The sequence below is a fragment of the Hermetia illucens genome, chromosome 5 (assembly GCF_905115235.1).
Source record: "Hermetia illucens chromosome 5, iHerIll2.2.curated.20191125, whole genome shotgun sequence".
NCBI classification, from domain to species: Eukaryota; Metazoa; Arthropoda; class Insecta; order Diptera; family Stratiomyidae; genus Hermetia; species Hermetia illucens.
The window spans coordinates 71,227,008-71,240,757 of record NC_051853.1 but is presented as its reverse complement, the minus strand read 5'-3'; the positions used below and the strand labels follow the sequence as shown (position 1 = coordinate 71,240,757).

Below are 13,750 nucleotides of genomic sequence, written 5' to 3'. Positions count from 1 at the left end.
GTAGATAATCCACAGTTAGGGCTGGCGAAATCGACTCATTGTAAGCGCTAAGAAGACTGGACTATAGTCATATTCACTAGATGCTAGGTTCGCTGGTACAAATAGTCAAGTATTTAGTAGCGCACTTCGACTCCAAATTAACACGGTAATCCGGGAAGAATATCCGAAACTCTACAGACCCGCGGACTGGCTCAACAGGAGGTTCTTTGAGTGTGCATATCCATAATAAAACCCATTTTGATACATAGTCTGATGGTGGCGTATGGGATGCGCTTGAGTTTCGATACCATGAGAAATTTCAGGAAGGGATTCATAGTGTGCCCCGTAACAAAACAAGGTTTACTATTGCGTTGGTCAGGAAACAAACGCTGCCGCTCAGGGCATCGAGATTGAGAGATGGCACTTTGCCCTTCAACCATTGGGTTCTCTTGTTGAATAGGCCCCTTGTATGGATAGTACAATGGGCTTAATACATGAAATCTGGGTGCTTGGAGCTGCTGCTGGATTTTCATCAGCCTTTTAAGAAGGGGAAACCGGAAGCTGGACGCTTCAGGTATGAAAGGTTTTGTTTGTTTATTTGAGTGGGCATTGGTTCCATTAGAACCTATGCATATTTGATGTGAGAATACCCACTTTTGCGTGATACTGACATTCAAAGTCTTGAATTTGCGCAGAAGCGACAACTTTGACTTATTATAACTTTGTTAGTAAAAATGCGATTTCCACCAAACTTAGTAGGATCTATATTATAGCCTACATTGCTGCAAAATGTCATGATTGCAGGATAAACTTAAGGCTTGGTTTACAATCAATTACTGAAAATTATAGTAATATACTATTATTAACTTTATTTGGACAGATATCGGTATGGAGGGTATTTCAGAGCCTAGGCACCATGTAGTGGTAGCCTCCTGATTTTTTTCTGAGAATGAAAGAAATCATCACTTTCCAACTCGCCAACGTTGCCAACAGATGTCAAAACCAAGAACGGCATCGGATAGTATTAACCGAGACCATTTATTTTTTTAACAAATATCGTCATGTGGGGTATCATGACGATATTTGTTAAAAAAAAATCTACACCCCGTTTCTGTCCTCCTTAAGTTCGACCTAAATCACGATCGAAGTTCCACCTTTTCACCAAATTTGGTGTCAATCGCTATAGCCGCTTCCGAGAAAAATGCGATTTTAATAAGGTTCTGTTTTACACAAAAGCTTACAAATGAGCTTCTTTTGAAAAGATGTCAACTTTTTTTAAAAAATCAGTACCCTGGCCATTGATCAACAAATCAACGACGTTGAAAATAATCTGCCGGTTCTAATTTCTGTACCAATTGTACGTTATAAGGATTTAGATTCAAATCCTTCCGCAAAATTCGCTATGTGGACATTGTTGACGGGTTCAGTGTTTGAGAACGTTGGAAAACGGACAAATTCGGTTCCTCTGCAACAATTTATCTTACTCCACCAGTATTTTCTGTTGAACAGCGTTTCGATTAAAACTATCTGAATTTTACGATACGTATTGTAGTTTTTACGGATAGACTATTTTAATAATTGATTTGCATTATTTCTGAAGGAATTTTCTTTCACGTAATCCAAACTGATGGTGAGGATGATGTTTTTTTTCAGCTGCACATATATGACGATATCCTATCAGTGAAAAATTTGCAAATACCTTTGAAAGTATTGAGAACAGACACTCATTCGTCTATAGAGAGTAGTTATTAATGATAGATCATTAATAACTGGTATACGTAATCGTCGAAATTTACATTTTTTTTTTTTCTTTTTGCAAATGAAAATGAGTACATATACCTCCATTTTCCACATCACTTGTAATGGTAACATGGTAATTTTAGAAGTCGTGTTAAAATGTTCTAGTGGTTTTCGGAGCAATGGATAAACTGGAGTAAACGGTGGTGTTGAAGATAACCCAGACGTGCAACGGTCACATTCTGAAAACGGATTTTGCTCTCCAATACGAAACCGCACTATTGGTGAAATAAAAAAAATTGGGACTTTGAAGTCGTCCAGCCGCTGAGGAAAAGACTTTGACAAAGATCAAAAGAGGCCAAATCACTAGGAATTGGATCAAGAATACATTAATTTTCGAAAGGACCATGATCGGGAAGAGTAAGTGAAACTACAACTTGGGGCAAACGCGAGCTTTTTGGGCACGGTTTACAAAGTTGTTTTCACAAGGGGGGAAAATGCCCATGACTTATATATGGGTATTTTCCCCGCCTAGTGGAAAAGGAACTGGTGTTCTTACTACGAGCCCAAAAACCACTTGTTTAACTTCCTTATATCACCCTATCTGCCTTTTAGATACCATAGCAAAGATGCTAGAGAGGGTGATGTATAATTAGCTATTCAGCAAAGCAGCAATATGGGTTTCGCTGACTTTGGAGTCATTTGTCGGGAAGGAAAAAACATTAAATTCAGGTTTTTCTGTCTGAAAGATAAAGAATGGAATAAACATAAAAAATGCATTCGATTGTTGTTATTGTTGTCAACAGGGCTGTATTTGATGTTGAAATTGCCCTTTTTTGAGATTTGATCAAACTTCTTTTGCGCTTTTGACTAAACGGTGAGCCCGGAAAAAGTGTGAAAAGTGCTTAGAACATATGGTTCGATGTAGAATTAATGGGATTTTCATTTTTATTTGAGGATTGAGGGAGTCCTAAGTCCGCATCCAGTTAATGTCGGTCCGGACCAATTGGGTAGAAACTTTCTTCCACATTTGCAGTTCAGTGACCTCTCTTTTAGCTAAATACCCAAAAATTCCAAATTATGACTGACGGTTTGGTGTAAGGCAGAGGCAACTCATCAACCGCTGCCTCATCAATGTGGAAGAAAGCTTCTTCCCAATTGGTCCGGTCCAACATCAACTAAATGCGCACTTAGGACTCCCTCAATCTTCAAACAGAAGACTCGCTTCGGCCTAGTTTGAGTCTGAATATATAAGGCGGATTTCACCTGGATATATGTAATTCTCACTAATGTCGTGTTTACGATTATACATAAAGGTACCACACTTTCGGTCATGCAGCTCCCAAGGCACGAAACAGTAAGTCACTTTTTTGAATTTTTTAATCGGATGGGCTCGAAAGTACCCTTCAAATTCACCCTCATTTTTTTTACCTAAAACATCGAAAAAAGGGACTGATTTTCAACGAACCTCGGAAATCCTAGCTCAGGCGATAATGAGGATTATTACGATTATTTAAAAAAAATCACAATCCGCTCAGTAGTTTCTGAGAAAATGGGGAGAAGATTTGAATACACGGTTCGAAGATAATAGCTTTCGAAATTTCAGAAGATATTTCTGATCATTCAAAATGTAAAACCTGATTTGTATTCAGAAAAAAACATATCACAGAAAACACTACTGCGATGATTCTTGAAACTATATTCTGTTGAATTAGCAAACAAAAAAAGTGCAAAAAAAGATCTGACTGTGGAAAGGGATCTTAATTCGCGATTGCAAATAATAATAAGCACATAACAAGCCTGACGTACTGTTAGTTGACAAGACGGATCGCTCCGCGTATATTATTATAGCAACATCAATAATATACGCGGAGCGATCCGTCCCCATAAAAACATTGAGCATAAATATGTGGAGAAGAAGGTGAACTATGAGCCGTTGGCTCGGAAAATCATAAAAATTTCGCATCTCGAGCGGGTGGTTGTAGTTCCCAGAATATTGTCAGCTACAGGTATTGTACCTAAATTCCTCACGGCTTCCCTTGATGTCCTATATTACGATTTGTATCGCAACATTTTGTACCCCAAGATTTAACAGTAAATTTCAGAAAACAAAAATCCTAACCCAAATCCGAGCCGATAGGCCACTCAGACAACTTCACTCTAGAAAATTATAACCTAACAAATGTGTGATCGCTTCAACTACGAGAACAAACCTTAGTAATGAAGACAATGGACAAGGACACAAAATATACGGCTCAGTCTTCCAAAGAAGAACTATACACAGAAAGTACAAGATCGGCATATAAAAAATAATTGTGCGACTTCTTACGTAAATCGCAAATGCGATTGACATTGGGAACCTTAAGCACCTGCAACTCATGGACCAATGCCGAATTCCCAACCTACATAGTAGAGTGCAAAGGTTTCACTGCTTTGGGGAAAATAGGGTATCCACACAGTCTCTTTTTTCTGATTACTTTTTTTCTCCCACTTTGCTTTCAATGAGACTGTTCTTCAGTTTAATGCTGTGCACGTGATAAATGAGAACACAAAGGCGACAACAAACATCCATGACGACCAGCCGCTCAACCAACCCAACCATCGTGCAAAAGATGGGAAGGCTCAATTAATATGAATAGTAGACAGCTTCTACGGCTACGACATAGTCATTAAACAGAAAAGATTAGAAGCAAGTTTATTTAGAGGCCAAGGAGTTGGTCTGTCAAGCCATTGAAGAAGAGAAAGGAGTTTCTGAGAATGCGAGTTTCGTAGCGCGCGGGTGCACTGAACAAAAAAAAGAACTAAGCAATTTTTGGACTAAATATACTTTATTCAAAAAAATGCTCGGACAGAGTTTCAGCTAATGAGAGTACGACTTCAATGGGGCGAGTGTTACGTTTACGTGCTTTATATATTCTAATTATGCTGATGCAACTTACAGGTGTACACTTGCATTTTTGAAATTTGATGAAATCGAAAATGCTGACATTGTGTCTAGACTTTAGACAGGTGTCCAATTTCTAGTTTGCAAATGAATTTTGTTGTTTTGGAATTTCTAGATATTATTTCTATTATTTAGGGGGACTTTATCTGGCTAAGTATTTTATCATAGTTACGTTGTCATCTGATAATATATACATAACTTGCGTGCTGTCTCATTTTAAGTTTGTACTTTTCGATCCCTTACTCCACAATTTTGTAATCAATGTGAAAATTGAAACCTGTTTCAGAAAGTAATCCTTCAATTCATATTCCACACAACTATATTCCGAAAAGAAGTGAAAAACATTTCGGGACAGTTATGTCACCTTGGCTGGTTGTTTATCCAATAAAATGAGGCAGATTTTAAAATATAAAATGTGGCAAACACAAAAATAAAATTTACATTCGTATTGTTACTCAATTTCTTATATTTGATCTTATTTTCTCTAAATTCACTGAATAATTCGCTTATTTATCCATTTACAGAAAACAACTTAATGGGTGCTGCTGAATGGACAGGGTACACTCCCAGCACTACATCTTCATCATATCCATCCTATCCATCGTTACAATCAAATGCAGCGTATGCGTATGAAACACCAAGTACAGTTGTCGATCATCATTCCAACTTCCATCTGCCAACAGTTCTGCCCGATATCCAGCCATTCTGCTCGCCAACAGATCCCTACCATCACACAGGACTTCCTCCCACGGGTGCTCCAGTATCGGCGGCAGCCATTGTTTCACCTCAACCACCCGTTTGCAGTCCAACCTATGCCACAACTAAGACTGATATTGAACCTAGTGCCTATTCGTCCTACAACAATTGGTCGAATGGCTACAATAATTACCAATATGGCAGTTGTCCTGCACAGCCTCAGTACCCAGGACACACTGCCCCCACAATGGTCCTTTATCCACAACTCTATTCCACTGTGAACCAGAATCAAATTCATTTGCATTTGCATGGAACAGATAAACTAGAACAGTATTTAGGTCCAGAAAGTTCGTTAACAATTAGTTCTATCCCGGGAAGCAGATCAGGAATCGAAATAGGAATCGGAACTTCAGATCACGATGTTGGTCTTTTGGCAGCGGAAAGCGAGCACAACACCCATCCAGACGAAGTGGAGGCCCATGAGCATCGAGAAGGTGATGTTGTCGGCGACCCGAGTAGTGTGTGGCGGCCTTATTGACCTATGTGGAACTAATATACTTTATCTTGGAAGGATTTAGTATAGAGGAAACATCGTGTGTAGCAATAGGACGAGAAGGAAAATCAAAAAGAGGCTTTAAATCAGACTTAAAGAGCAGCAGTGGTAGTATGTACCCTAGTTTCCTTTGAAAATAGTATTTTTTTATGTTCATCGGCCATTCAAGAACTGATTCGAGGTATTCGTCTTCATTTCTATCCCCTTTCAGGAGCCTTCTGTGTAGCCTCCATGAAAACAGAAAAGATTTTATTCGTTATTTCACGTTGTCCTCCACAACGATGCGGTCTATTTTAGCAGGGATTCGTTATTTTAAGCGAAAGTCAAACTTTGAATCCACCTCACGGATAATTTCATAATAGTCGGATAATATGGTTAATACTTATAAAGTATATAAACTGTCGGAGTTACAAACTGGCTATAGACAATTAAAGTAATAAAAACTTGTTGTTTCTTTTTCGTTGGTGTGGGTATTTATTCTTGCAAACAACTTGTTTGCACTGATGAAGGGAACAAGTGGTTCCCGAAATATCGGTTTTTGCAAGAATAAATACCCACACCAACGAAAAAGAAACAACAAGTTTTTATTACTTTAATTAATTAATCGTTGGAAACACCGCATAATTTCACTCTGATCGGCTATAGACAGTTAAATTCCTAAACAACTCCAGATTTTAACCGAAAATAGCAAATGACTTTTCTTAGCCTTCTTACTCCGGGTAATTACCACCCTCAATGATACTTTACTACTACTATAGTTTTATAATACCTAGAGAAATAATCCGTTTTCACTTCCCTACATACACATGTATGATATAAAACCGATTTAAAAATGTAAAACAGACTAAAATATGTAACTCGAGATCTTTTTCCCGCCTCTAGACTTTTAGTCATATTTTCTGATATCATATTTAAGTAATAAATTTTACATTTAGAATATAAGGAAGTTGCTGTACATTTTTAGATTTAAATGCAATTTAAAATGTATATAGAAAAAATGAGTAATTTATATGATTTAGTTAAACACTGGAATAAATTTTATTTCTGCCATTTGTATAAACAAATGTTTTCATTGTAGAGTTGGATTTCTGGTTTAAAGTAAATTGGAAATCACCGATGGGTCACTCAGAAGATATTTTTTTCTTTTCGCTTGTAAGTTGTTTATTATGAAAATATAGTATTTTGGGAACCACTTATTCCCCTTATCCAACACTAAATTACAAGCGAAGTTTTCGTGGACACGCTTCTAGAAGACGTATTTGGGCGAACGCGAAAAAAAGTAGAAATGGGAAAGGTATTCGAAACATATGCATACAGAAATGTACAATTATTCTGAGATATGAAAAAACATCATTCATGCACCTAAAAGTAATAAGGAACGGCGCAGAATTTGAACAATCTTCAAGAAGCCGACAAACACTCGAAATGACGGCATTTAAGGTCATAATATATAGACCAACTCCGCTAAAAGAATACAGGAGCTAGGAAGAATACTACTTTTTGAAGACAACAGCAAAGCCAAATAAAAATAAAATGTGCTACACGCTCAATAAAAAGAACAACATGTAACATAGAAACGAGGAATACAAGTACAAAGTGTCACTCCCAAAACATCATTTCAGATCTAAAAAAGGTAAATTTATCGACGACGAAAAACAAAACTTCAAATTAAGAGGCTAATACGCGCCCAAATCACGAAATACATCGCAGTTGCATCAGGCTCTGTGTCCCCACAAGCAGAAATAACGCTACTAAGGTAGATTGTTTCAGGCTAGAATCGCCCTATGACGAGTTTTCGAGTAACACTAACGGTTATTCTCCATCTAATGCTCTCATATGGGTCGCGTAAATTAACTCTCCCCATTTCTTTATAAAAATCAAATGCTATTTTAAAAATTACGTGTTACATAGGAATATTATGCAAAGTATACTCCATCTAGAGCTACAAGGCCCATCTTTCAGGCAATTCACGGATTCTCTGTCTGAAGAAGTTCACTTTTTTTAAGACGATCCATTGAGCAAGCCAATTTTCAATATCTTCAGGGGAACTGAACTGTTGATCTGCGAAGGCCAACTACATCATTCGAAATAAGTGGTAATCTGAAGGAGCTACGTCTGGTGAATAGGGCGGGTGGGGTAGGAGTTGCCAGCGTATTAGTTGTCACCAATAGCATTTTCGGGAACTCATAATACACCACACCCTTGTGATCGCACCAAATACACAACATAACGCCAATGAATATCTCGCTTTGGCTGCGATGAACCTGGGTCCACTGGCTCTACCCATGCCTTTTGCGTTTAGGATCCATTACAGAAAACCCTTCCTTTGTTGTCGTTGAAAAAGCATTTTACAAATGGTTTTTCGACGTTCGGTGTCTCTCGATTTTTGAATTCATGTGGGATCCAATAACTGGCTTTCTGAATCATTCCTATTGCTTTTAAATGTTTGACAACAGTTGATGGATTAATATAATATTTAATGCAGAAGCCAATTTTGGCATGTATCTTCACCAAGTAATGATTCCAATTCTTTATCTTTATACTTTTTTGGTGCTCCCGAACGTTCTGCGTTTTCAAAGTCATAAACACCTTCTTTGAATTGTCTAATCCATCTTCTGCACGTACTATCGTCTGGAGCATGTACACCCTAAGCTTCTTTAAATTATAACATAAAAGTAATGCTTTTATACACATCAGACCAATGTCAAATCCCGCCGTTCAAAATCTGTCAAAAACACTTTCGCACAGACGTGTTACCAAAGTATTTTCCAATGAACTACTAGTTATGGTAGAATTAATTCTCACATCTTAGAGCAGTTCAAAACAAGTTGGGAAGCCGGAAGCTGGACGCTTCCGGTATGAAAGGTTTTGTGTATTTCTTATATAAAGACATTTGAGTGTACATTTGTCCCATCAGTACCTAGCACGTAATATATGCATACATTATGTGGGAGCATCCACTTTCGGTGGATATTAACATTCATAGTCTAGAATTTGCGCAGAATTGACAACTTTGACATAACTTTGTTAGTAATAGTGCGAATTCCACCAATCATGATGTTATCGCCTACATCACTGCTAAATTTCGTGGTTCTAAAATTAACCTAAGGGGGGTTTTGCAATCAATTACTAAAAATTATAGTTATATACTGTTATTAACTTTATTTGAAAAAATATCGGCATGGAAGGTATTTCGGAAAGCAACATATGGTGGCAGCCTCCTGATTTTTTCCAGATTTTTCGGTTGGGTAGTTTCTGCCAATGGGTCCGTTAAAGAAATGATCTCTTTCGACTCCCCGCACTCCCCATTTTTCCAACAAATGTCAAAACTAACACCGCGTTCGGAAAGCACTAGAGACCTTTCATTTGATTCCCCACATGACTATATTTGATGGAAAAAAATGTACACCCCCCCCCCCTTTTGCACGTATGGGGACCTCCCCTTAAATTCGACGTAAAAGAATGTAACTTATTGTATGCGTGGACGTTCACAGTTCCCACCTTTCCACCAAATTTGGCATCAATCCCTGCAACAGTCTCCGAGAAAAATCCGTGTGACGGACAGACAAACAGACAGTAAACCGATTTTAATAAGGTTTTGTTTTACAAAAAACCTTAAAAAACATTGGCACCAAGAATCTCAACTTCATGTTTGTGTTGAATTATTTACACTTCCAGATTTTAGACAAAACAGCGGATGCGGATCTAGCGCTATTGATGCGTCGAATAACATTGATTTCGATCCTACCATCAGCAGAAGCAACGCTACTAAGGTAGACAAATTAAACGAAGTCTTCAACGATCCGTCGATTGATGCAGATATAAAGGATGCGATCAGAATGATGGTATTTATCCTTAGTCCAATTCTATTTGACTTCGAATGCAACCAGATGTTCACAGATTAGCCGAGGTATTTGTTGAGAAAAAATGACTAGGTTCATTGCAGCCTTCCACGTCCTCTGACAAAGGCGGCATGAAGACCTCACCGATATCGAGAAGAACTTCAAATTTATTCGAGATTTTACTTTTAAGTATCACGTGACACCGTCATATGCTGTTCTTTTAATAGCTATTAGTTTTTCCAAATGCTTCTCCCGCATAGAGCACTCCAGATATGCTGTCAAAAGCTTTCTCAATGTTGACAATCCGCAGGATCTTGATCTGATCATTTGATCAGATTTTGGGGTTGTTTCACACAAACCCCTAAAAATGCGTTTAACACTAGAAAATGGCTGAAAATCATCGAGAACCTAGTTAAACTATAGGCTCCGAAATATATTGTACGTATTGTTGTTTAACTTCTCCTGGGGAGAAAACAGTACTGCTCCCAGTGGTGTGTACAAACTGTTAGTAAAACTCTGAATTTGAGGAATGCACGCAAATCTTGCCTCAAGGTTAGAAGACACAGCTTGCGAAACAGAAACCAATTTGAATACGAGCTGCTATATAAGCATTACAAAGAGGCGTGGAAAAAATAGATGCAGCTATTCTGAAAAGCGAAAGAGAAATTTTAAGTCGCTATGAAAGAAAGCTGACCCGGACCTCTAAGTAACACATAAAAAGCAGTGATGTCGATAATTGAGCACCAAATTGTCACGAATCTTCTCCCTTAATCTTCCTACTGTCCAGGTAGACCACGTCGAAATTCCAATGGTAACTGAGGAAAATGTCCTTGCAGCTGCGAAGAAAATAGGCGAAAATATGGTGCCCGGATGAACATGGTAGTATCCCATGGCTATTTCGTAAGGCAGAAGCCCAGATATAAAACCTTAACTCACAACATTCGCAAGGAAACTGAGGACATGCTGCGTAGTGGTGAAACGCATTGGCAGGTTTCAATGGAGGTTGGAATCCCTGTTAGCGTAGTAGGCCAAATCCGCAAAAACACCGATTTGCCTATCAAAATAAGGCTGAAGCAAGAACTTGTAAGGGACATAAGAGTCAATAAATACCGAAATGCAGTAGAAAAATCACCTGGCAAACTGGAAATATTCTAAGAAACTGTTCGGCGAACACTGCGAAATACTGATCTTAGAAGGCGCACGAAAGTTAAGGAATCCCTGCTAAAAGAGGAGCACCAGAAATTGCGATTGACGTTCGAAGAATAATATAAAACCTGGGCTCAAGATGACGGGGCGAACGTTATATGATCAGATGAGACCAAAATAAAGTGTTTTGGGTTGGACGGCCGAAATGGAATGGGTGTAGAGGAATTGTGGAGGGAAAATACAACCATATCACGTAGAGCCAACACTGAATTTTGCCTGAGGCTCAATTATGGTTTGGAACTATATGTCAAGAAAAGGGGCCGCGAATTTGGAGAAGATGAAAGGAAAAATGACAACGGGTTCTTATATTGAGGTTCTACAGGATAATTTGTTTGGCATCATGGAAAAGTTGAGGTTTAATGCTTTTGACATTGTCTTTGAACAGGGCATTTATCCGCAGCCCACAGTAAAATCGACCACCAAATGACTCTAGGCGGGCGGAAGAAAAAAATTAGACTGGCCTCTCCAAAATTCACATCTAACCCTAATCAACACCCATGGACTGTTTTAAGATGGTCGGTCACATGGGAATTGAGGATACTAACCTAATCGTGGCCAAATGTGCAGAATTCGTGCAAATTTATGAAAACCTAGTTTGTAATATGACTATAAGGATCCAGGACGTACTAGATATCAGAGCAGCGTATACAAAATATTAGCTTTACTTTTTCACATAGTCATGTTAAGTCAGAAAATTGATCACGTTGAATCAACACATTAGCTATTTTATTGTATTGAAAAAAATTATCTAAGTTACTTTCCCGCTCTTGTTGCTTTCTAATTTATAGTTTGAGTCAATATTTTAAGAAAATATCAAAACAATTTTGAGTTTTTAGTAACAGATCCCATTTACAGCGAATTTTTTCAATTTTGTGAGTCACTGTATATATATGGTTGCTATTCACCACTTGTGGGGTATAGTGAGTCAACCGCACCTATTTGCCATCGTTCGCGGTTTGCTGAAATTTTTTTTCAACTTGACCCAGGACTTCCCGAGACGCACTGTTGCTCTACTGTTCTGCGCCAAGTGTTCTTGAGGGGACCCACTCTTCGGCCATCGGGTTCCATTGCATAACGCAGCACTGACCAAATTCTTCATTTAAAATAGAATCAGGTTAGCGTACTCCCACGATACGTCACAGACAGGTATTTACCAGGGTTTGGAGCTGTCGAGTACAATCATATAGTAACGCAGAAGGTATACTAGCATAGACAAGATAGGGCTGCCTTTCTATTGGCGTGACAAATATTGGATAATATTGGGCTAACAGTGGATTCACGCTCCCTCGAATGGATCGAAATTTTCTCGAACGAAGCAATTTATGAGATTAAGCCCTGATTCGAGAATACTGGTTAACCACTCGCAGAACAGAAGACGGAAATAAATACGAACCTTTAGAGGAGCTGTTGAGGAAATTCACATTGCCCCACTGATATATACGCGTCAATGATTGAAGTTTGTGTAACTCCCTGTTGTATTGAGGTTACTATTACAGTGTAAATCCAGCGCAGCATTTTCGAGGTGCATCCCCACTTTTTCCCTGCTATGAACCTGCAAGTCATCAGAGCCTTTTTGGATTTCCGACATATGTTCTCAACATGCGTCTTCCAGAGTAATTTTTGGTGTAGCGTAATTCCCAAATACTTGACCTCTGTTTCTCGTTTCACCTGCATGGCTCTCAGGTGATCAAGCTTACGTTTCCTAGTGAATGGTACTATGGTGGTTTTGGCTGGAATGATACGCAGTCCCACCTTCCTTTTTCAACTTATAATTTTTTTGGTCTAATGTTTGACGTCTGTTACTCATTTCACCTCCTTGTCATGTAATCTAATGGCTCTCAGGTAACCAAATTCGCGCTGCCTAGTGAATGGTATTATATTAGCCTTGGCAGGTTTTAACCACAGCGCTGCTTTCCTATACCAGTTATAGTTAGTCCGGTTGGGATTCTGTCACATAGAGTATCCTCATATTTATCCCTACATATTAAAACAATATCATAAGCGTAACGCATTCCAGTGTTTGTCAGCTCTCCTAGGGCATTTAATTGCCTCCAGGAATTAGTGTGCCCCTGCCACATGTCAACAGTTCCTTTCCCTCCCATCCTGGCAATTCAGGACTATAGTCCTATGTCAATCATCTCCATGACGATGAGCTCCTCAATTATTTCCCGCTCTGGAAATACTTTCGCCAGTGTTGCCAGTCAAATACTCTTTACCATATTAGCATAGCTAAAGGCAGGTTTATCGAATGGGCACAGTTCGCAAAACATCCTGGGTTGAGGAGGGAGTCTAGATCCGTATAGGGTGTGGTTATCGCCATCCACTAATGGTTTTGGTACGCGAGAGGTTTGGCTCCTTGAGGGTCACATAGCAGAAGGCAGGATTCTGCATCAGTCTGGCCTTCAGTCCTCTACTTGACCCCTCCCTCCTTTATAACTAATGTCAAAACGTATCCCAGCTTCAGAAAGTACTAATAGAGTACTTGGTATGGTATTGACCTGATCATATTAGGTGAAAAAAAAATTGAACCTCCTTTTGCATTTACGGGGACCCCCTTAACCCCTTGAATTCAAACTAGACTGATATTATTCATTGCATGCGTGGGTGTTCATAATTCCAATGTTCGCACCAAATAACAATGATCTTATCGGTCTTTATGTACTATTCCTTCGAGGCGGGGCGCGAACTCATAGTCGAGGTCGGAAGAGGAATCCTCTAAAGAATTTGGGCCCCTACAGAAGGTGAATGATTCCTATATATAACGACGAAATTTCTGAAGGATACTACGACCAT

The 13,750-nt window shown here is 38.8% G+C and overlaps 1 protein-coding gene across 2 annotated transcripts in view; it reads left to right on the top strand.

Annotated features, from left to right (window-relative positions):
- LOC119658283 (protein lozenge) overlaps window positions 1-6,321 on the top strand; it is a 126,240-nt gene extending 119,919 nt beyond the window's left edge. For both annotated transcript variants that reach the window (XM_038065574.1, XM_038065573.1), the window contains one exon: window positions 5,185-6,321. In XM_038065574.1, coding sequence (XP_037921502.1) covers window positions 5,185-5,894 — 710 coding nt within the window. In that variant the 3' untranslated portion in view covers window positions 5,895-6,321. The remainder of the gene's footprint in view (window positions 1-5,184) is intronic.
- Window positions 6,322-13,750: the final 7,429 nt, after the last annotated feature.